The 25,378-nt window shown below is 38.2% G+C and overlaps 1 protein-coding gene across 2 annotated transcripts in view; it reads left to right on the top strand.

Annotated features, from left to right (window-relative positions):
• The window catches only part of mdga2a (MAM domain containing glycosylphosphatidylinositol anchor 2a), a 289,188-nt gene that overhangs the window by 244,890 nt on the left and 18,920 nt on the right, over window positions 1-25,378 (top strand). Inside the window, exons 11-14 of one of the 2 annotated variants that reach the window (XM_052145121.1) lie at window positions 9,444-9,621; window positions 10,627-10,644; window positions 21,294-21,314; window positions 21,870-22,025. In XM_052145121.1, coding sequence (XP_052001081.1) covers window positions 9,444-9,621; window positions 10,627-10,644; window positions 21,294-21,314; window positions 21,870-22,025 — 373 coding nt within the window. The remainder of the gene's footprint in view (window positions 1-9,443; window positions 9,622-10,626; window positions 10,645-21,293; window positions 21,315-21,869; window positions 22,026-25,378) is intronic. The other variant, XM_052145122.1, reaches the window with a different exon arrangement.

Below are 25,378 nucleotides of genomic sequence, written 5' to 3'. Positions count from 1 at the left end.
TGCCTCAGTGTAACCTCGATTTTTGCTTTTTTTAAAGAAAAGGAGGGAGTCCATTTTTATTTTATTTTTTGTAGTAATAAACATTATGCCACAAATGCTGTTGATTGAGCTTAATTTGATTTGAACTCCTACTCCTAGAATATTCCTTTAAAGATGCCATTTAGAGCCCACCGGATGAGGCAAGGGATGTCTTTTGGTCTGCGAATTGGCTAAACCTTATTTACAATCGAAAGCTCTTTACTTTTATTATGCATTATAACAAAATAAGTCTTGTGTGAAGTCTTATTACTTAGGGAAAGATGAGATGGTTACAATAATGAAAATTATTTGTATTTTGTGTGCGCTTGTGAGTGTATATGCACACACACTTCTTTGTTTACTGTTCATAATGTTATTCCAGACCTATCTTTCTTTGAGTTAAAAAAACTAATTCCACAAAAGTGGACATTGCAAGTAAAGTCATCTCCCACTTTTCAATCTCTACTTTCAGAAACATGTGCGCAAATATCAGCAGGGGATTTGTAGTCTAATGGATTTAAAATGTATTAGAAATAATGCCGATATAAACTGACACATGCACAAGGGTGGCATCAATAAAATGTCAGTTTGCATTGCTTGACTGCATTTATATCTGCAGACTTCATAGTTGGTCAGAAGTATAAAAAAAGCAGCAGAAGAAGTCTATATATAGTGACTGCATGCTATATATACCTCCATACTCAATATAGAGAGTTGACAGTGCTTTAGCAATGCATTAGCATGTTTCACAATGGAGATACTATAAGGTTAGATGGCAGTTCTATATTTAACATTTCCCATACATGTACTGTATCTCATACAGAGGTACTGTATAGAGAGATTGTGTGTGCTGCAGAGGAAGTACTTCTGTTTGTATTATGGAACGTTTTGGTATACTTCGTGAAGCACACTATCGTAGATCAGCACTGCTTTACCTTTGCTCTTGCCTATATGAACCTGCTTTAAGGAAAGTTTTAGCTATGTCAGCACTGCATCACCTTTGACCTTGTTCATAATTAAGATGGCTACACAAACAATTTGATTATATAAATGTTTATATTATACTTGCAAAGATTTATTTTATTAACTTTCCAAAGGTTGCCCCCAAGTATGCCCCAAGAACAAAATCATCATAATTTACTTTAATTGCCATGTTTTGAATTGCAAATCAGCACTTTTTTTCTGAAGATATCTTCGATCAAATAGTAACGAGGTTCTTATTTACACAAAATATAATTTCCTTTCTCCCATGTGGAGCTGATGTATCTGGGTGCACAAAAGGTGTTTAGGCTTGAATTTGCATGAGGGCAGAATGTCTTGTTCTTTTCATTTCACCCACCCACCCACCCCCCTCTCCATCCCCAACCCCTTCTCTTCCCATCTTTATACAGCAAGATCTGCTGAACGATGTCGTGAATGAGAAGTGAGCCCAGTTTCCATAGCAACAAGCCATTTTTTTTTAGCTCCGACCAGCAACATATATTACAATGCAGAAGAAAAAAATAGTAGAACAAAACGAGGCAAAATTACTTAGATGAGAAGAGGTTTTCTACTAGAATCGCAAACATCTGTTTTTTAGTGAGTGTACAACACTGTCTTATATAACCAGCAAGTTCCAGTCAAACTAGGGGTATTATTTGGTCTTTTCTTATTTTTGTGAGAATGCTGAATGGTGAGTATTCTTATTGCAGTGCTATTCAAGATGTCTGGGATTCAATTGAAAATTGTTCAGATAAAAAAAATGAAAATGCTGTCCTCATTTACTCACCCTCATGTTGTTCCAAACCAGTATTGCTTTCTTTCTTCCGTGGAACTTATTTGAAGATGTCAGCTAGAATGTTAGGGGCTGACAGCCTGTCACCATTCAGTTGCATTTTATGGACAAAAATTATGTAGTGAACATGAATGGTGGAGGCTATCAGTTCTGCCTTACATCTCTTTTTGAGTTCCATTGAAGAAGTAAAGATAGCCGCTTTTGGAACAACATGAGGGTGTGTAAATGATGACTGCATTTACATTTTTGGGTTAAGTGTACTTGTAAATTGCTCCTGATGATATTCAAAGTGGAGTTTTCTTTTGTGTGCCGCCACTGGATTTCTGGGGCAATCCCACTTCAAAGGGTAACACAAATTAGTTTTTTTAATTAACCTCTACTTTTTGAGGAGAATGTTTCTCTGTATCTCTGACCAAAAGAAGAGGCCTGCATTCATCTCTCTCATACTGGTATTTGAATAAAGGTCATGTTCAGAGAAAGGCAAATGTCAGGTTTATGTGCAATCCAGAATGCCCAAAATATTTAAAAATGTGCAGTGAGCTCATGTGCAAGTGTCATAATTGTGCTCAATTGGATTCATAATCAAAATTCTTTGCCAAACTGCAACAAGCCAAGATTTACCGAAAAGGGAAATTATATGCGGTTCAGAGCACAGATGGTTTGCTGAGAAAACCAGGAGGGACATTCGAGCACTGTTTTCTGAATTCTTAAACTATGATAATGAGAAGCTGATGAAAATTACATTATAAAAATATAATATGACTCTCACAAATGACCCCAGAGGAAGCCTTTGGCTTTGAGCCTCCACGGTATGTGAAAATTTGCTTCTCCTGCTGCTGTTAGCATTTTTGCCAAATGTTCTTTAGAGTAGTATTTTGACGAACCTTGCTGATGTGTGTATTCTAGCAGAATGGATTAAAGGCATGATGAGAATTATCGTATGCTGTGCCATTTTGCCAGATGATGTAGCTGTAAATGTAATCATGACATGTAGCAGTTATAAATATGATAGCTAACGTTGGGATGGGAAGTGTGCTTATTCAGAACTGGTTCCGTTTTTATTTTATTTATTTTTTTGAAGTAGTGGAACCAAATAATTTTTTGGACTTTCATTCAAACCGTTCTCAAACATACATTCTTCCATTGATCTGGACAGAACACTGTGCTCAAAAATACTCTTTATGTGTATTTCTATATACATGTATAAATCAGAATCAGCTTTATTGCCATGCTTACAAATACAAGGAATTTGTCTTGGTGACAGGAGCTTCCAGTGCACAATACAATACAGCAACAAGATAGAGATAATTATTAATTATAGTAATTAAGAAAATTAAAAATAAAATAGAAATTGAATAAAAATACAAATTTAATAGAAAATTAAGTATATATAAAATACACAAGATATAGACTATATATATATATATATATATATATATATATATATATATATATATATATATATATATATATATATATATATGGAATGTTATGGCAGAAGAGGTAGGATGTGTTGGATAAATATAAAAAGACTAAACTGTGTATTGCACATAATTATTGCTCAATGGGGCAATTTAACTATTCATGAGATGGATAGCCTGAGGGGAAAAACTGTTCCTGTGCCTGACGGTTCTGGTGCTCAGAGCTCTGTAGCGTCGGCCAGAAGGCAACAGTTCAAAAATGTAGTGGGCTGGGTGAGGGGGTCCAGAGTGATTATTCCAGCCTTTTGCCTCAATCTGGAAGTGTACAGTTCTTGAAGAGCGGGCAGGGGGCAACCAATAATCCTCTGAGCAGTCTGAACTTTCCTCTGTAGTTTTCTGATGTCTGATTTCATTATTGCACCAAACCAGACAGTTATTGAAGTGCAGAGGACAGACTCAGTGCCTGCTGAGTAGAACTGTATCAGCAGTGGCTGTGGCAGGTTGAACTTCCTCAACTGGTGAAGGAAGTACAACCTCTGCTGGGCCTTTTTCACAATGGATTCAATGTGGGTCTCCCACTTCAGGTCCTGTGAGATGGTAGTGCCCAGGAACCTGAATGACTCTACTGCTGCCACAGTGCTTTTTAGAATGGTGAGGGGGTCAATGTTGGGGTGTTCCTCCTAAAGTCCACTATCATCTCCACCGTTTTGAGCATGTTCAGCTGCAGTTTGTTTTGACTACACCAGTGATCCAGCCATTCAACCTCCCTTCTGTATACAGACTCTTCATCATCTTGGATGAGGCCAATGACAGTAGTGTCATCTGCAAACTTCAGGACCTTGGCGGTGCTGTCATTTGTATACAGGGAGAAGTGTAGTGGAGAGAGCACACATCCCTGGGGGTTACCTGTGATGATTGTGCATGTGCTGGAAGTGAATTTCTCACTAGCTGCTGCCTGTCCATCAGTAAGCTGGTAATCCATAATGACAGATAGACATGGGAACAGAGAGTTGGTGTAATTTAGTCTGGAAAATTATGGTGTTGAAAGCCGAACTGAAGTCCACAAAAAGGATCCTTGCATATGTCCCTGGTCTGACCAGATGTTGCAGGATATGATGCCATACCATGTTGACTGCATCATCCACAGACCTGTTTGCTTGATAAGCAAATTGAAGGGGATATAGAAAGGGTCCAGTGATGTCCATTAGGTGGGCCAACACCAGTCTCTCAAATGATTTCATGAGCACAGATATCAGGGCGATGAGTCTGTAGTCATTAAGTCCTTTGATTTTAGATTTCTTTGGAACAGGAATGATGATTGAGTGTTTGAAGCAGCAAGCTCCAGTGATCTATTGAAGATCAGTGTGAAGATTGGGGTCAGCTGGACAAGCGGGTGAAACCCAATCTGGACCTGTGCCTTCCATGTCGTTTGTATTCACACCACTTCTTCACAGATCTTAAGTGTAGGTTGAGTAGCAGCAGGGGGTTTGCGGGAGGTGTTGGTTTTTGTGTGAAGTGAAGGTCAGAGCGGGTATGGGGTGTGAGATTAGGCCTTTCGAATTTACAGTACGACACATTCAAGTTGTCAGACATTTGTTGGTTCCCTACAGTGAAGGTGGCAGAAGTCTTGTAGTTAGTAAATAGTTTCAGGCCACTCCAGACTGATGCAGGGTCGTTAGCTGAAAACTCTTTTATCTACTTTGATTTCCTGATTTCCAGTGTTCCTGGCCTGATTGTACAAGACTTTATCCCCACCTCTGTAAGTATCCTCTTTGGCCTAACAAAGCTGCCTGAGATCTGCTGTAAACCATGGTTTGTTGTTGTTGTATGTTAAATAAGTCCTAGTAGAAATGCACATATTCTCACAGAAACTTATATATGATGTAACAGTATCTGTGAGTTGTCCAGATTGGTGTCTGCAGCCTCAAAAAACACTCCAATCAGTGCAGACAAAACAGGCTTGTAGTTCATTGGTCCATCTCTTTACACCCTTTACTACAAGTTTAGCAGATTTGAGTTTTTTCCTGTAGGTTGGAAGAAGATGAACCAGAAAATGATCAGAGAGTCCCAAAGCTGCTCTAGGGACAGAGCAATATGCATCCTTTATTGTTGTGTAGCAATGATCCAGTATATTTCTGCCTCTGGTTGGTCATATAATGTGCTGTTTGTATTTGGGTAGTTCACGTGTGAGGTTTGCTTTGTTAAAATCCCCAAGAATAATAATGACTGAGTCCGGGTATTGTTGTTCCGTGTCTTTGATTTGATCTGCCAGCTGTTGTAGCACTACATTCACACACGCATGTGGTGGGGTATAAACACTCACCAGAATAAACGAAGAAAACTCCTGCCTCGAGTTGAAAGGCTTACAGTTAATAAAGAGCGCTTCCAATTAGGACAGCACATCTATATATATATATATATATGTATTAATCTCTTCATTTTATTTTTATTATCTGTGCCTTGTTGTCTCCTCTGTGCTTTGGCAGCTTCTATCAACAAGACAAATTCCTTGTGCGTGTAAGCATATTTGGCAATAAAGCTCATTTTGATGATTCTGATCCAGTAAATCAAAAACACTTATGAATTATTCAAAGCAGTTACTGAGCTGCAAGTTTCATCATGTCAGACATAAAATGAACCAAGAATGTGTACTGTTCTATTTGTACTTAAGGACTTATTTTCAAATGAAAATGTGTAATTAAAGATACACCTATGTGTTTTGTTGTATTATGTGGTACTGTATGTGTATAAAATTGAATGAATCGATTGACTGCTTCACAGTGAAATCGGAAACAGATGGTTGACTTTTCTTTTGGTAAAATCAGTCTGTGCATACCAAAATGTGAAACACAGCCCCCAGCAGCCAAAGCGGTAAGTGTTGCTGGGCATATGGGCATGTGGGAACTTCATTTTCCGGGTAAAATGTCCACAGAGAGGCACCAAATGTGAGTTGTTTTCAGGTCAGGTGTGCAGGCTGTGATACCTAAAAGACAAATGCATTTTAATAAACTGTACAACAATTTTATGTGAAAAAGGATCTGTGGTGGCAGAGTGAGTAAAACAACCTAAAGTAAATGGTGCTGTATTTAAGGCTATTGCACACAGACAAGTATTGACTCCCTGTGGTAAGAAAACTAAAACAATTGAATGTATACATAATCAGCCAAAGTCAGTTTCTAGTAGCACAATAGATTATTTTCAAATTTCACAGACTTAAAGTGGATATTATATCAGCGAAACCAAAGTTGTAAGTATAATGTCAAAGCTGGTAGCTTCTTCAAGGTTGTTTTGTCAGCCTGTGTGCTCTGTGCTCCCGTACTCTTCACACTCTCCTTCAGTATGAGGGCTGTACTCTTTAATATCAGCCCTCACATCCACAATAGGGTTTAGGGTGTCTTGCTCAAGGATGTATTAAGATTTGAGTGCTGTGTTGGAAGAAACAGAAGGTCCCTGGAGCTGTGCAGACTCTAGCCTCATGAAAAAAGCAGATGTGTTTTCAGTTCAGTTTAATGAAATTGCACCCAAATGTGGCATTGAAGGATGCTCCAAGTCAAGTGCTTTATGCGTGTGAAAAAAATCTTGACTTTGGGCTTTTCTGTTTTATTTGGAGGTTAACTGTTATTTTTTGCAGCATATGGAAATGATCCCACATCATTCTCTTCACTGGGATTTAATTGAGTTTTGGGCTTAGCATCTTTACATAGATAAGATCAAGTGTAGCTGAAAGCTGTCTTTGATGGCACCACTTACTAATGTATAGATTTATTTTCTTTACAAAGGGAGAAACTTTGAAGCTGTTGTTTTATGATACATTGCAGGAATAAGGTGCTTTGGGGGAAGAATGGTTCTATCTTTCCTTATTTGTGCCAGCACTGATGCTTTCCCCCTCTACAAGGTCTGCAGGCATGGAATTAGAAATCTCACAGAAGCAATAAACAGTAATTGGATTTGGCGATGGAAATCCTGTTACCAGGAGAGAGAGGTACCCTGATGGGAACACTGGCAACTTCTCAGGGCTATTGATGCCACCCTCCCCTCCGCGCTCTCTCACCACTCTGACTTAACCAATCATGTTGTAGTTAAATCCAGAGAGACCCTCAGTCGTGAACCTGACTACCAGGGGAGTCCGTGTTCACCTGTCACTCAGCAAAGTTCTAAGACAATATTCATGTGGCCAAGATCAACAGGCATTACACAATAGTGTTTTCTCAGTATTGTGTATTCACAGCCTGCCTAATAGTTGTCACATGGCAAATGTTCAATTTTACAAATATTCGCAATTAATCTGTTATTTCATCTGCCCAACTCTGCGTGCAATGCCCAAAAGGTCTCCACAATTCTATTTAAAGCTGCAGTGTGTAATTTCTGTGTCACTAGCAAGACTAAACCGAATTGAAAATCTAACGGCAATTTCAACAATGAGCGTGTTTACATGCATGATTGTACACCGATCATGATTAATAAGCTGACAACCTGTGTGGTACTGTAAATGCCTTAAACACCTTTTCTTTATTAGGGTAAGGTCATAAGCATCACATGGATAAAATCAAGTCCCGTCCTCCATTTCTCTCATTGAATATCCTGTTTAGCTCTGAAATGTACAACAACGAAAGTAAAATGAGATGCGGATATCTTCTCACGATGACTTTAAGCTCTCAATTTGTGTACTTTCTTCAAAAGAAATTTGTGTATTTACCCTTTAATAACCCTGTAAATTACCATTGCATATGGAGAAAACCTTTAAATCTAAATATTTGAAATAAAAGATGTATGAGGTCTTTTAAAATGAGACTAGAAAAATGTAAGCCCTTGGCACTCCCAAACACTGCGAACAGCATTTAGATTCTCAGTTAGTGATTAAACTCCCATTCTAGTTTGTTTATTGTCTAAAAGTGTATTCAATTCAAGAATTCCAAGAAGGTTTCATAGGTGCTAGATTTTAATTAGCTATGGCCTCTCACCTTGTACAACCACAATAATATCAAGAGACATCACAATAAATCTATTTATGCTTTCTTTCAAGCACAAGTTGACGTAATGAATTGACTTTTCCTATTATTACACGACTCCAGTCAATGAATGTTTGTCTTCTGAAGCAAATCTATGTTTGTGTAAAAAAAAAAAAATAATAATTAAAACTTTATTAACTTTTAAAAAGCACTTCCTGCCAGCAGTTGATGCAAAGTGTGATTTAAACGTGTGAGCAAGTTCACATGAGAATTCGGAAGTGCCGCTAATTTAAAACAGAAGAACGAACAGCATGCGAGTGTTCGGCCATTTCGAACTGCATCAGAGCCCTGAATAGAAGCGCTGATTTAAATTTAAAAACATTTGAATTATCGACTTTCTTCTTACATAAACCTATCGATTAACTTCAGAAGGCATTCGTTGATCAACTGGAGGCGCATAGATTACTTTTATGACAGTGGACCTGACAGTGCTATATCTTAATTTGTGTTCTGCTGAAGAAAGACAGTCATACACATCTGGGATGGCATCAGTGTAAGTGAATAATGAGAGAATTAAAAATTTTGGGTGAACAGGCCACTTTTTTTTTTTTTTTTTTGCGCTTTCTTTCTTTGTTTCTTTTCTGACTTTGTTGTGCTTTAATGTCATGCAGTAACACTCTGACATAGTTATTGATGTATGTCGTCATGAAACAGAGACCTTCCCCTCCAAATCCAAACCATTGTTCACAGGAGACACATTTAAGTGACCAGGTGTAAACAGCGGTGTGTCTCACCTGACCAGATGTTATCGGATCTCCTGAGACACATCGTAATACCAGGTGGAAACGTGGCCAAACACTCCCAATTTGTCATTGGTCACTAAACAGAAAGTCCCGCCCCAAACTCACACCATTGTTTGAGCCAATTTTGCTGTGTAAAGCTGGTTGGGATACTCAGAGCAAACAGACAAATGTTTTGATAGCATCACAGAGCCACAGTTTTCAAAATTTTAGGGGGAAATCTCCATACTTAAAGATTACTTCTACATATCTTTGCATAGAAAGTTGGGAGAAAATATTGTAATATTAGTATGTTATGTAAATGATGCTTTCAATTAATCATCATACGATGATGCATGGTTAGATTGTTAGTTTCCTTACAACTCTACTTTGCAGAATTAATGGTACCTTTTTGATAACCATTTCTTAAGTGGATGTTGATTCGTAGTAATAAGTTGATTAAACATTAGGATCTAACCTGTAATTATGTTCTTCTGTCCAGACCGGGCCTCAGAGATGGTGGGAACAGGAGATCCCAATAGAAGACAATATCCAGAAAGGAGAACTACTCACTTACAACCTCACCGAACTTATTAAACCCGAGGCCTACCAGGTCCGCCTCACACCAATAACACGGTTCGGAGAGGGAGATTCAACGGAAAGGATAATTCGCTATAGTGGTAAGGCTTGCCTTCATAAAACTGTGGTTCTGATTATCAGATTTGTTTGGCTGTTGTTTATGTTTATTGTTAGATCAAAAGAGGACAGTACCGTGGTGGAGAACTACAGCCTGTTTTGAATAGTCTTTCTTTCAAGAAGGTTGCTTTCAGTTGCCAATTAAGTTTCATTCCAGTATTTAACAATGCTCTTAGAAAACATATATGTTAGTGTGTTTAAAAGCAGATACTAACAATGATACATGTGTCTATGCACTTTCTGTTTTAAACCCAAGGTCACATAATTCACCCCTTTAAATCCAGATTATTGGTCCTATAGGCAATGGCCCCAAAAACATTTGCACGCTTTTGGATAATAAGCCACAATGTCATTGCATTAGATACAAAATATCAAGCCAAGTGGCATCTGCATGTAAATAATGCTGGTGCTTTTCTGAGAACTAGCTTCACTTTTGTATTTCTGAAATGACTTTTTACCAACTGCCTTCTGTTTTTAGTGGATGTATAAAGTAATTTCACAGGTATGTTTAATGACATAAACTATAGGCATGTTTCAAAATGTTTGACAACCAGAGAGTGACTAAAAAATTTACTTTTTGTCTTAATCTTGGACAATATAATGGTAAAAGTGCTATTTTTATCAACAATTGAAAAGTGCTATTTTTTATTAAAAAAAAAAAAAACAATTTTGTCTAATGCAAAGACATTCATAAATTTTTAATTGTGGCTCAGGTGTCCAGATATTTTTGGGGTCACTGTTTGTCCCTAATCTTGAAAGGGAACGCTTCATACATTCATTTGCTGTGTTGATAGCTGCTCATCTAACACATTTTAAGTTAATGATTGTAATTTATTTTAATGTCATGGAGACCTTTGGTGGTTATGTACATGAAAAATACACATATTACTCTTCAAATTACATGCATTTTATTGCAACTGTTAATTCATGTCATCCACTCATTGATTAGAGCTATAGATTGATCTTATTTTTCTTTGTGCATCTTTAAGAGACCAGTCGCGACTCAGGTAATGTATATCAGGTTACATCCACCCTACATCTGTACTGCTCGAACCCCTTCCCTTCTTTACTGTAGAAATTTGGCAGCTTTATGACCATACCCAATGGCTGGATGCACATTAACATTCATTAATTGTGCACACAGTTCTGTGATCAAGGTTTCACAACCCTAGTGTTTTGTGAAATTAGAGGCTCTTTAAAAGTTCTGTCATAATTTTAAGGTCTTGCATATACAGAAACATCATGTGCTCCTTATCTGTACACTTAATAGGTTAAATGTAATGTTCAATAAACCAATGTCACTCAGGCTAGTGGAGAGGCTAATAGGCTTGTAGTTTAGAGTCCCTCTCTGTACGCTTTCCCTTTCCATTTTTATACACTTCTCATGCAGTGCATATAGCCCAATGCCCAAACTATTAACCGAAAGTATCAGTGGAATGTGGAGGCAAAAAATGCAGATGTAGTGAATTCCTCTGTTTTAATCAGTTCAATTTTGATGTATTTCATAATATTCTATTTTAGGCCTATCTAGTGATGGGTTTAGTGCCTAGGCAGACATTATGACTGTCAGGAATCTGTAGAAACTGTCTCAGAGACATGTGTTGTTGAATGTGTAGATAATATGAAGTGTTTCAAACAAAATAAAATAAAATAACTTCAGTCAGCGCTGAAAACACTGACATAATTTGACATTACAACAACTTGAACTCATGGAAGTGGATTACTTCAGAATTTACCGTGACAGTAGCAAGCTGTAAACTGTAATATATAGATCTGAAATTATATAATTGTGTTTATGATATCTTATACATTATTTACAGCTTTTGTTTTTGATGTAGGTTTGATTTTATAGGCCATATTGTTTCAGATTAAGAATTTATTTAAATCAATTGATTTAATAAAAGTATTTGGCATGCATGGATAAAACGTTCTGTGTTTTTATTTGGTTAGAAACATGTGTAGCAATTTACAATAATTCTCTCATCATTTGCTCATCCTCATGCTATCCCAGATGTGTATGACTTTCCTTCTTCAGCAGAATACAAATGAAGATTTATAGAAATATATGTCAGCTCTTTTGGTCCATACAATACAAGTGAATGGTGGCCAGATCTTTAAATGTCCAAAAAGCACATAAAGGCATTATAAAAGTAATCCAAATGACTCCAGTGGTTAAATCCATATCTTCAGAAGTGGTATGATAAATGTGAATGAGAAACAGATAAATATTTAAGCCATTTTGTATTATAAATCTCCACTTTTAAATTTTTCTTCTTTTGTTTTTGGCAGTTTGCATTCTTTGTGCAGATCGCCACCTACTGGGCAGGTAGGAGAACTGATATTACAAAAGGACTTAAATATTGATCTATTTCATACCCACACCTATCATATTGCTTTTGAAGACATGGATTTAACCACTGGAGTTGTATGCATTACTTTTATGATGCCTTCATGTGACCTTTTTTGACCTTTAAATTTCTAGTTAGCATTGGCATTGGCATTGTGTGGACAGAGCTGAGATATTCTTCTAAAAATCTGTGTTTGTGTTCATGTCTTTGTTAATGTTATTTTCATCATATTCTAATATATTTTTTAAAATATATAAAAAAAATTAAAAGTTGTATACATTATTAACATTATATTAAAACGTTATGAACTAACATGAACAATGAACATTTGTATTATCATACATTAACAATAAACAAGATTAATAAATCCTGCACAAATATGTTGTTCATGGTTTTTTCATGATAATATCAAGAAAGGTAAAAAATAAATAAATAAATGCCCCTGAAAATCAATATCCTGGGGGAAATGTAGCACCTTCATAAAAAGAAAGTTCATTTTTTACTCTGCACTGTAGCCCACCAACAGTATTTCTTCCATCTGCTGTTGGGCATCATTTGTACCAGAGGCAGTCTGTGAGTGTCTTTGGGCTCTGGTTCCTCTTTTAAAAATAGGTATTGATGGATGACCAAGGACAAATGCAGACCAGGTACAATTAGAAAAGGTGGTCTTGAGAAAAGTAAAAAAAGTATTCTTCCATTCGTTCATTATTTCATTTATTCTACTCATAATTTATTCAGTAGCTTACCCATGCAATATCAAACCCTATGGCACTGCAGGGTCTTTGTGTCAGGTAAGGTAACCAGTGCTAAAAAACATAAAATGTCTTCTTCCGTAACATCTCCCTCTCTGCTATTCCATCCTGCCTGAAGTCACTCTGCCACTGGGCTCATAGAAAAAAGACCATCTGTATTGATGGGGTGGCTTTCACACCAGGAGCACATCAGAGTCCAGCTTTTGCCACTATGACATTATGCATTCTAATTGGCTCAAATAGCCTGAAGAAGGTGATAGCATTACCTGAAAAAGATACCTTCTCCTGGTATGGTAAAAATGCAGATATGTGACATACTCTATTATTTAGGGTTGTCACAAGGGCTGTAACTGTAAAGTCTTGAGTCCAATCACACAAATGTGTGTTTTCTCAAGCAGTGGTTTTATATGTTGAAACACCTAGTTCAAAACCCTGATATAAAATATGTCATTTTTGTGAACCTATATCCTCATGTTTTATCCATTTGATATATTATTTATTTTTTGCTTTAGCTGTTAAACAAGTGAACACATGTAATATCTGGAATACCTTCAGGCAAGAGTCAGCTATGTGATGAAGCTAGATTTTAAGTAAAAAATGAAACTGTTTTTAGGACAAGGGTATTTTTCATAAATGTCAGGTCAGGGCAAGTTGTCACATGTATTTTAAACATATTAGATGTATTTAAATGTTTAGTTGTTTCATAATTGTTTTACTGTTTACATTATACAAAATGTATAATAGGCTGTTTAACGGCAGGTTCCATTGTGCCAAGTAAACCCATATAGCGTGACATAACATGACAACAATGATGCAGCAAAAGTTAATGTGTGTTCAATGAGCTGCATCTTTTTTCCTGAGCAAGAACTTAAGACATTAAGGTGTGTGCCTATACAGAAATTGACTTTCTAAAGTAAATGTCCCCTGAGAAATATTCTCTAAATGGGTTTGATTATTTTATGATTTTCAGTGAATGAAGGACATCCTGATCTATTCTGGAGCATGAGCCAATGTCTCTGTTTGTCCAGCCATGTCCATGTTCTGCCATTTCAAATGAGTTTTTTTTATTGGAAAGGCAAGCTATTTCAACATGTGGCAGAGTTTGAGCAGTGTTTGTTAAGACTTGAAATGGCTGCATTTCAAATTAATGTGTGGATGGTGCCAGACAAATTAACAAGCCAGTAAGGAGAATTGATGGACTGTGTCATTTGGTATCATTCTATAAAGCAGACATTCAAAACATAAACTTTCTGCTGCCTGTAGATTGTTTTGGAAAGCCACCAATGGACAGCTATTAATGAGCCTTTCAGAGAATGCAAACAGGCTGAGAGTACAATGCTAACAAGCAATTGTAATTTTATTGTCAGTCAGTTAGTACACCTCACCAAACCTTGACTATGTTATTACCCTATCATTAATTTTTTTATTTTGTTTTTTTGTTTGTTTTTTTACTACTCATAATATTAATAGCAATGATCAACTACATGTTATTTAAATGCTAATGTGTCTACCAAACATGGATCAGTGTTTCCATAGCCACACTGTAAACCCTAATGCTTAAAATAATTCATTGTTTTCAGTAGGGAAATCATACAAATTAGTTCAAATAAAATAACCTTGATGGGTATTTCAACTTTCTCTTTCTTTTGAGTTTATGAAACTGACACCTTTTAAGTAACCTGATTAGTTTTATTGTTTTGAGTTTAATGAACTTGTCTTTTTAAATTTACAGTAACTTTAACTGAAACTGGGCAGGGGATTTCTATTTCCCAGCATTATATTAAGTGTTATATAATGTGTATTTGTGCAAAATGAATATAAAGGGGGAGAAATGTTAGTGTGTAATGAGTCACACTTTATATTAGGTGGCCTTAAATACTATGTACTAACATTGTAACAAGTATTTACTATTAATGTTGTTCTGCAAAATATTCACATTTGCTGCTACTGAGGTTGAGGTAAGGGTAGGTTTAGGAGTATGTGCTGGGTTAGGGTAAGGGGTTAAAGTTAGGTTTTGGGGTAGGGGTTGTGGTTGGGTTAGGGGTAAAATAAACAGTGTAACTACAAATGTAATTAAATGTTGGTATTTTTAATGTAATTACAATGTAATAACTTGTATGTACATAATAAGTACATTGTATCAAATGGTTATGTACATAGTAGTTAAGGCCACTGAATATAAAGTGGGTCTGTGTAATGTTTCTGTTTTGTTAAATTGTTGGTGGGTAACCACTATGCTGAATAGTGGAGCTTGTGCTTAGGTTGAGGACATGTAAAATTGAAGAGTGTTCTACAGTGTATTGCTTTATTCATCGAGCAATTGCTTTGCTAATCAAGCATAATGTTTCCAATTAGTTCCAATAGTTCTAGCTAGTTAGGTTCCCTCTACCTGAAGTATTTAAAGGTGCTGTAAGTAAGGTGTACCATCAGATGGATGTTAGTCCACAGTAAACTCCGACAGGATGATCAATCTTTTATCAAACTGAAGGGGTTTATTTTGTGATAATAACCAGCTGACTGTACATTATCCCACTTATTACACGTCTACTAACCAAATAGATAAATATATGGACGTGAAACATTGATTTACATTGAAATTATGTAATTTGAGAAGAAGAAATGGCTGAACAGCTGAAATCAACCTCCAGTTTGCATCAGAGTTCTGTAGGTGTTTATTTTGTGAAAATGAATGCCTGTATCCTCATTATAAAGGCTATTACAAGACTACTTGCCAATAAACAAATAAATGGACATGAAACATTGATTTGAGTTAAACATTTTCATAAGATTACTTACCAGAGATTGCACAGTGATATGAGAAGCAGGAGAGAAGGTGGTTACAGAGCAATATCGGATGGCTAGATGGTGCTATTGACCAATCAGAATTGAGTATTCCAGACAGCTGTGTAATAAGCGATTTTAGCATTCTGAAGCTTTCACATGACTGAGCCACTGAAATAGCCATGCCCCCTTATTCCAAAACCCCGCTCTCCAAAAATAATTTTGAAACCAAAACTGAGCTAAAGAGCAGCATTGTTTGTTCTCGTGGCTGTCAAATTCAACAGTGGGAAAATAGCGCCCTCAAAGACAAAAATTTTGCATCATAGTCTCAATGATCCGCTTCAAATACAACATTATGAGAGTGAGCAAAATGATTGACAGGTGAAAAGTGTCAATGTCTGTGGTTCGCGGACAAATTTTTGTTTGCTGTTAACTAAGTCTACAGCTGTCACAGAAACTGGTGAGATATCTCAGGACACTTATTTCATTAATAACTTTAAGGGAGTAGGAACAATTTTTGCACACTTTTCCATGAAAAAATCGCTTACAGCACCTTTAAGTTGCACTTGCACATTTCAGTTCAGCCAAAGATTTATACTTAAAGTTTTTAATATTTCAAGTTAAGAGCAATTAACATGCATGTGTAGTACAAAATCTAAAAGTTCTATTAACTTGAACTTGGGAGTTTATTAACTTAAAAGTGCACTAATTTTTTCCTCATTAAAAAGTTTTACTCCTAAAGAAATTTATTGTAATTTTAAACACATATATATAAAATCACGAGCACTCACATGAAATGAAGAATCCAGTCATATCGGTAACCTTATAAAAGTTACTTTATTGTACATAGAGAGGGTCCCCTCATGGGGGCTGCGATGTTGAGATCACATGACCTGTCAAATACTACTCGCTTAATCTCAGTAACAGCCTGTTATTGGACACTTTCACCCTTGGATTTAATTAATCATGGCTGACTGTGAATAGTGAATTTCTACAATGGCATCTGTGACTGAAAACTATTGATTTTGGATGATGCTGCATCCACGCCACTGGGTGTCCCTGCAAGTCTTAGATGACACAAGCAACATTAGTGCACATTTAACAAATTTGATGTAACCGATTGCCAAAAGTTTTTTGAGTTCTGCTAATTTATTAGGGTTTACAGTGCATGGAAACATCCGTGAAAAAAAATCATGGAAGTTTCTATGGTGGCTGTAAATGTTTTGAGTTGCGTTTAGCTCTAAAATATTTAATCAACTAGAAATTGGTCTTCGTGAATGCAATCTATATAAAAATCATTATCCTTTAATCTTGAACAACTACAGAAGTCATTGAAAAGTCATTAAATTCATTGGTCAAAAGTTGTTGGAACTCCAGTGAATCAATATGAAAGTATATTTTACAATGTTACAGTTGATTCTACTCATAAACTTGGTAGATGTTTTGCTAGATGCATTGCTAGAACTCAATCTCCCTGTTCAAATTATAATTCCTCTGGGTTTTATTCTCTATTCATATCTCAAAACCCAAACTCAGTGATAAGATTACACACCATGTATTCAGCAATTTATTACTCTTCAGCACAAATGTATGTTGTTATCTTGCTTATTCTAGTCAAAGGCCTGAATATGGTCAAATTTCACCTTAAAACTTGCTTCTGATTTGGGTGACAGTGAACTCTCTCCAAATGGGAGATGTACAGTACTGGGTCTAATTGCTTGTGTGTTTAATGATGTTGACGTTTTGCTTTTTCCTCCTCCTCCTCCTCCAATAGCTCTAATAGCCTTAAAGAGAGAGGGAGAGAACATGTAGAAAAGATGGAGCCCATCATTTAGAGTGTGTGTTAATGCGGCACGTGTTTCCAAATATGCATATCTGTTTGGTTTAACCAAGGCAGGCCTCTCCTCCTTACCCCATTTAGAAACAGCTGGGTAGTTTACAAGAAGGGACATATAACCTCCATTGCATAATTAGCTTCTAGATTGCAGATTTGTGAAAGGAAAAGTAGCTAGTCGTGAACAGCTGATATAAAATGTGATCAGTGTGGAAACATGTGACAGACATTTTGTTAGTAGATTTTTATTTGTTGTGTTATGCATTTTTGCTCTCATTCTATAAAAAAAAGGCAAATTGTTGTTAGTTGTGTAATTGCCATTGGAAGTGAATGGGGCCAGTCCATAAACATTAAAGTACACACTGTTCAAGTTGTGTTAACATGTATAATGTTTATGTCTTGTGGCTATTCTTTTAAAACAATGTATATTTAAATGTTTATGAACTTGCCCCGTTCACTTCCATTGTAAGCAACTTACTGTAACCACGATTGTTGCTCTTTTTTAAATAGATGATGGATGGTTCAAAATTATAATTTTTGGGTTATTAACATGCAACAAATGCTGTTGATTGAGCATAACTTTCTATAGAACCTGGAACATTCTTTTAATTACGCTGCCTCCCAAGATACCTCATCTTAGTCAAATTTTAAGGGAGCATAGCTTGTATCCTCTGTGGAGAAAGCAACCCCATAATGCAGTGTGACAAGCTAAAAATAAATCCAAGATGGTGGATGAGGTGAGAGAATAATGGTTTAATGTGTGTGTGTGTTATGTACTTTATATGCTTTTTAAAATACTGCACTATTAGCTTAGCAAAATGCTAACATAAACTATATTATATACAAAATTAATTATGAGTCTCCTGTCCCGAGCACTATTTGTGTGGAGCGCTAAGTTGAGTCATATATGTATAACATTTCAAATCAGTCACATGTGAGGATATATGGTGGCATTGTACATTTTTACACTTTTATTTTTAATTTCGTTTGTCATTTGACAAAAATGTCCTATAAGGTCAATATTTTGTCATGCCAATCTTATTAATTTTAGTCCATTTTACACATATATACTTTGAGTAATATAATTTTAGTGAACAAAAATTGCATTATAGTACTATTTAATAATGTACAAAATGCAACAAAAAAAAAAGAATATATTAATTTAAACATCTGCATCAACTTATTAGGTTGTGCGCAGCAAAGCCGTTATCTGTAGCTATATCTGTTGCATTGGCAAAATTCACTAAAACATGGTGTGCAAAAACGAACTTTAGTAATATTTAACCCAGTTGATTTATATTATAATACTGAATAATTACTGTGGATTATTGTATTATTTTGAGGATTCAATTTGTTTAAGCATATGCAATATTCATTTATAGCATGCACGCTGCTCTGAGCGCATGCATGAGCCCTGCGTGTGAACACTCATACTCTGATGTGCACACAAACCATGTAGGCTATTCATTTCATCTCATCTCAAACTTTTGTGTTTTAATAATCACATATGACCATATCATGATTTTGATGTTATTTTGATTAATTGTGTCGCCCTGAAGGATAGTGAAATTAGTCTAATGATTTGCTTTTTAAGAAATCAAGTGGCCAAAAAAAGTGCATTAAATTAATTGTGATATTCACAATATTGCTTAATTTTACTGTATATCACCAGCAAAATCATTGTGAAGATATCCCAGCCCTATACAGCCCTACAGAATAGTCAGTGCTTGTCCTTTGCAGGTTACTTGCGTTCTTTTTATTTTAGAAGAAATCGCTCTTACCGATCAGAAACGTAACCCTTCCCTCACCTCACACACTGCTTCTCTCGCCTGCTTGAGGAGCGAGTGAGACACAGATGCATGTTCTCATGTCTTACTCAAAAGGTTTTAAACAGTAACAGACAATTCAAAAAGTGGAAAATCAATGTTACTCTTGACAAGCTCAGATTTCTGAGGCAAACACATTAAACAGAGATTGCAGCCATCATATATCCTCATCGATTTGAATATGAAATCACACTGTTCACATTTTCCTTCATAAAGTTTATACTTTTGTCATACTGACTTCACAGACTCACCATTGCATTGTCATTTTAGAATGGCCTATGTTTATTTAAAATATTGCTCAATCCCTGTTCTTGTCGGATTATCAGTCATTACTCCTGCCTTTCTGAACAAAGTATTTGGATTCGGACACATCCGTACAAATTAAAACACTTATGTAAGACCTTGTGAAAATCTTTTTTGTTTATTTCTGAATTTTTTTGTTGCTTATATAGGTAAGCAGTGAGGCAGGTTAGTAGGTTTTGGAATAGAGCTTTTGCATTCCTTTAAAAAAAAAAAAATAATTTATCCTTAAGGCTGCAGTTTCCATGACACTACCATCATTCATTCATTCCATCATTTGTAAAACATTTGTAAATTCTGTATATGTAAACAGACATTAGATAATTGATTCTCCTGCTTTCAACCTTCTGGCAACTTTATACTTTTTGTAAAAAAACAAAACAAATCTGTATCATCAGTTTTGTGTGGAGCTGTCCCCCCTGCAGTTTGCAAAGCAGACATTTACATTGTCAATCCCTTGTGAACATCTGCTGCATTTAAATGCTGTTGTGCTAATCTCTCTCATTATAAGAGCCTGATCAAATTCCAGAACTGATGACACTTTCTGTCCCTGAAGAGTTACTGTACTCATTTAGCTCCAGGAACAAACATTTGAATGACACTTTTAAAGAGCTAGTTCACTCAAAATTTTTAATTCATACTTCTGTGGATCACAAAAGGAGAAGTTAGGCAAAATGTTAGCCTTAATCACCATTCACTTTCATTGCCTCTTTTTGCATACAATGAAAGTTAATGGTGACTGAGGATGTCAGTTCCTAACATTCTGTCCAACATCTCATTAGCTGCTTTTCCACTATTGGGCCAGTGCGAGCCAGGGCTATCAACTGGCCCGGCTGGTGCCAAATTGATCTGTGTTCCCACCATCTGGCCAATAGCCCTGCAGCATTGCCCTAAAGCCCGCCCTTAATATGCCGCCCTGGTGTCAACGTCACTCAACTTGCCCATTTCACATGCAAAATGGAAGCTCAAGCTCAGGTATTATGTAATCTAGCTATCTAGAATATCGAGTTTATATCGAATGTAAACATTAGCTAACTAGCATACCCTTATTCGGCCAGATAGTGGAAATGCAGCTGGTTTGGGTTGGGAATTTAGGGTGAGTAAATGATGAAAGGATCTTCATGTAAACCAACCATTTAACATATTTCTCTAAATCCTTCTACCCACGTTGGAGCTCTGAAAAATTATTTAAAAAAAATTATATCTTCAAGCATTTTTTAAACCTAAAGAGGATGTCCATTGATTTTGCCTACCCTACCCAGGAATTCACAGCTTAGCGTAATCACTGCTCTTGGAGGATCCAAACACGTTTTCTGACTTAAACAGGATTGCGCCAAGTTTTTTGTATTCTATTAAGGCACTGAGCTCAGTTGGTGAATTAGGGACCCATTTCAGTCTCCCTATCTTTTTCACACATGCCCTCTGAAACCTTTTGTTCCACAGTGTACCTTTAGCCCTCAATGAGGCTGCCTGGAAGCATGCAGCTTTCTGCCGTGTTCAGATAGGCTGCTTTTGAATTGAATGAAGAGAGATACAGGTCTTTATGGTTCACCTGAGCATTGCACAGCCCCATGGCGACCTCTCCCCACAAAAACACCCCCTATTGCACCGACACACTCCCTCTCTAACTGTTTGATACATGGTAATGATGCCCAAAGCACTCTCTAAACACCGCTCACCAATGGCAAATAGCTTCCTCACCTTCCCAAGTCCCCTGCTGTTGTTTATTTTGGTTTATTACTAAACTATTATCTGTATACTCTCTCACAGCTGGAGTTTCACATCTTCTAACTTATTTTCTCTTCTGTTTTACAGCACCAGTGAATCCTCATTGGAGTGAGTATGTTTTAAATTGGTAAAAAGAAAAAGATCAATAAGAGCATTTAAATAAGCACGCTCTAAAATGTGTTGTTTTTACCTCAAAGGGATAGTTCACCCAGAATCATAATTTATTTAGCTTTATGTTGTTCCAACCCCAAAAAGGAGATGATGGGCAGAATGTTATTCTCAGTCACCACTCACTTCCATTGCCTATTTTTTCTTCTTTTGTGTTCCATGGCAGAAAGAAAGTCATATGAGTTTGAAACAACATGAGGGTGAGTAAACGATGACAGAATTTGTATTTTTAGGTGAACTATCCCTTTAAGGAGCTATTTTTGTCGGACATAACCATTAAAATGACCTTTGTTTGTCTAACCTAATGTATTCAGGTTGATCTATTCATTAAAAAAATATTTGTTGTATTTGAATAAAACCAATTAATTTAGATGTAAATTTTTTTATCTGATAAAACATTTGTACAGCTTATGTAAATGATAAAATTAGCTGCTTTAGCTTTGTAGATGCTCTCTGCATATAAGTTTTCGCATGTCTGTACTGTATCCTCCATAGGTAAGTTTCACTGCAGTTTCGATGAGGAAACCATCTGTATGTTCACTCAAGATAAAACTGAAGAGTTTGATTGGACAAGACATAGTGCTGCCACCAGGAACACTAAATATACACCTAACACTGGGCCCAACAGCGACCATACTGGCTCTAAACAAGGTATACTTACAAACGCACTAAACATGTTCCACTCAATGTTAAAGTAATGAGTGATTCTCGCTAATCATTTGCACCAACAGTTAAAAAAAATCAAAAAAATTATAGATATGAAGGTTTCAGCCTGATCTCATGAAATCTATGTGACAACGGCAACATTTTTGCAAACCAAAACTATCTGCTTCATTGCACATATAGTTGCAGTTCCACTTCTGACATTCAGTCAACGTTGTGTTGATGTAGTGACACTAGGGGTCGCTCCTGGGAGCCCCAGACATTTCTGATCTTTGAGAAAAGGCCAATGAAAATTGGCGAGTGGAATTTGCATGCCACTCCCCCTGACATACGTGTATATTAGGAGCTGGAATGCAAACTCTCAGTCATACTTATTCTTTGGAGCCGAGCGGTTATATTTCTCAAGATTCTGCAGCCCGTCTGCTTGTCGCCAAGGGTGTCCCTCTGCAGAGGTAACACCGGATCCGCCACAGCCCCAGTGGGACCACTCCTTACTCCGGTGGAGTGCCGGATGGAGAATGCTTTTTTCCCTTTTCTTTTGCCCCAGCGGGCTGCGGTACCCACTTTCTCAAGAAAAGAGTAGTTTCCTCACTTTATGCACCCTATTCCTAGTCCTCGGTCGTCGTTATCATGACCGCCAGGCACCATTTCTTTCTGGCAGGTTTGGCGCCTCCCGTGGCCAGCTATGGCACAAATCCGCCCCGATGTGATGGCCTCCACAGGCTACGAGGACGAAATTCTTCCTCTCCCATCCCAGGCTGTTCCGGGAGCTGTCCCAAGGAGCCAGGTGAGTGCTTTGATGTCCTTGGAATTGGCACTGCCACAAGTGCCACCTTAGGCTCCGCCCCGTCGCAAAGCCCCAACCACCGGTACGTCCGACATGATTGTTCCCTTGGTCCCTCGCATGGAGCTTGGGGGTATGGCTCACGGTGGCTGATCAGGACTGTCCGACTCGGCTATGCGATTTAGTTCACCAGGTGCCTGCCCAGGTTCAACGGCGTCCACTTCACTGCGGTGAGAGGCGAGAACGGCGCTGCCTTGCGTGCGGAGATCACCTCCCTTCTGCGGTAGGACGTGATAGAGCCTGCCCCTCCAGCCGAGATGAAGAAGGGGTTTTACAGGCCAATCTTGGACCTGCGAGTTCTGAACTGGGCTTTCCATAGACTCTCGTTCATGATACTGATGCAAAAACACATCTTAGCGAGCGTCCGGCATCAGGATTGGTTCATGACGTTAGACCTGAAGGATGCGTACTTCCATGTCTCGATCCTTCCTTGACACAGACCCTTCCTTTGGTCTGTCCCTGTCACCTCGCGCCTTCACAACGACCAATTAAGGCAAGTGGGCATTCGCATCCTGAATTGCATATGAGACCGCTTCAGCACTGGCTTCAGACCCAAATCGCAAGATGGGCTTGAGGACCCATCTTGCCCATTCTACCAGGGGTGTAGCGGCCTCCTGGGCTCTGACCAAAGGTGCTTCTTTAGCAGACATCTGCAGAGCAGCGGGCTGGGCAACACCTAACACCTTTGCAAGGATCTACAACCACTGGGTTTAGCCGGTTTTATTCCGGGTATTGTCAAGTTCAAACAGGTAAGTCTCGGGACAGCTGGCCGGGTGTAACGCTTGCGTATAGTTCCTTTCCCCTCCCTTGAGGTGAAGACGTGCGCTCCTTCTCCCAGTTGCATTCACAAAAGTGTGGACCCTGGATGTTCTTCCTCCTTACCCCTGTGGCTGATGGGTTTTCATAGAAATTCACAGCTGGCCTAGTATGTGTGTCAGTTAGGCCCTGTTCTGGGGTAGGTGCTCCACATGTACTGGTTATCCCATTGATAACCCCATGTGGTGTATTTTCCACAAAAGGGTTTCCCCGTTGGCAAACCGTGTCTTCCTTGGGCAGAGGCCTCTCTGTCCCCGGTCACTGTGTTTGTAGCAACTCCTCCCCCTTCGGGTATGATCTACCATGGGACCCATCCACATGACGTGCTTCCGACCGGACTCGGTAAGGCCATGTGACATATTCCCAACCTAAAGCCCCCCCCAAACACACACACACTCTGGGCAGGGTGTGGTCTCCGCGGTGACACCCCTGATGTGGACCTTATATGGCCCCCAGGTTAACGATTTTATTCCTTTTGGGGAGAAAAAGAGAAGAGGACATGGCTGGGTCAGCCGGTCCTTTTTTTTTTAGCAGTCGACTTGTCCCCAAGGTGCAGGGGACCATTTGACACCTACGAGTGCATTGGGGGTAGTTACGTGATGGCCTTGTGCGCTGGCTTTGAGGCACACAGAGCTCTGCCCGTCTCATAACTAGTAGTAGTTATGGTGTTTTCCATAGGGAACCCTGGTGTCACTGCATCAACACAACATCGAGTGAGTGACAGAAGGGGAACGTCATGGTTACTAATATAACCTCCATTCCCTGATGGAGGGAATGAGACATCGTGTCCCTCCTACCATAACACTGAACTACCCGCTAAAATGGCCGGGACCTTGTCTCGGCTCCTCAGTGCGAAACCTGAATGAGTGTTTGGCAAAAGAAAAGGGAAAAAGCATTCTCCATCCGGCACTCCACCGGGGTAAGGAGTGGTCCCACTGGGGCTGTGGCGGAGCCGGTGTTACCTCTGCAGGGGGACACACTTGGCGACAAGCAGACAGGTTGCAGAATCTTGAGAAATATAACAAATATTTCTCCAAAGAAGAAGAATGACTGAGAGTTTGCATTCTAGCTCCTTATATACCCGTATGTCTGGGGCAGTGGCATGCAAATTCCACTCGCCAATTTTCATTGGCCTTTTCTCAAATATCAGAGATGTCTGGGGCTCCCAGGAGCGACCCCTAGTGTCACTACATCAACACAGAATGTTTTAATGAGTAAAACGTACCTCCCTAACCTAAAACTTAACCAATAGTGTCCTAAATGATAAATGAGAGGTGTACAAAACAGACATCCTTACTGTTAACCAATGCCGTTATAGTTAACCGATAGTGTTATAAAAGCAAATTCGACATGAAAACGTATCGGTTACCTAACGTAACCTCGGTTCTCTCTAGATGAGGGAACGAGTATTGCGTAAGCTAGCTTACGCTACGGGAAAGATTCATCTTTTCTGAGATATTGAAGCCAAAAAATTATCCTTAATTTTTGTATCCATTGTCAACGCAGTGCGGCAGCTGCAGACCTTGAGCGAGCTAGCTAGCGAGCTCATAGGTTGCTCTGCGGCAACTGCTGCAGCCTATAGACGAGCTTGGGCGAACTTCGCGATCCAATGAGAGGCGTCCGCAGCTCACTGCATCAAAGCCCGCCAAAATGGGCGTGACTACAGTGCATATAAGCGTAG

The sequence above is a fragment of the Xyrauchen texanus genome, chromosome 16 (genome assembly GCF_025860055.1).
Source record: "Xyrauchen texanus isolate HMW12.3.18 chromosome 16, RBS_HiC_50CHRs, whole genome shotgun sequence".
Lineage (NCBI taxonomy): Eukaryota > Metazoa > Chordata > Actinopteri > Cypriniformes > Catostomidae > Xyrauchen > Xyrauchen texanus.
The sequence above is the reverse complement of the archived record's forward strand: the minus strand, read 5'-3'. Positions and strand labels throughout refer to the sequence as shown.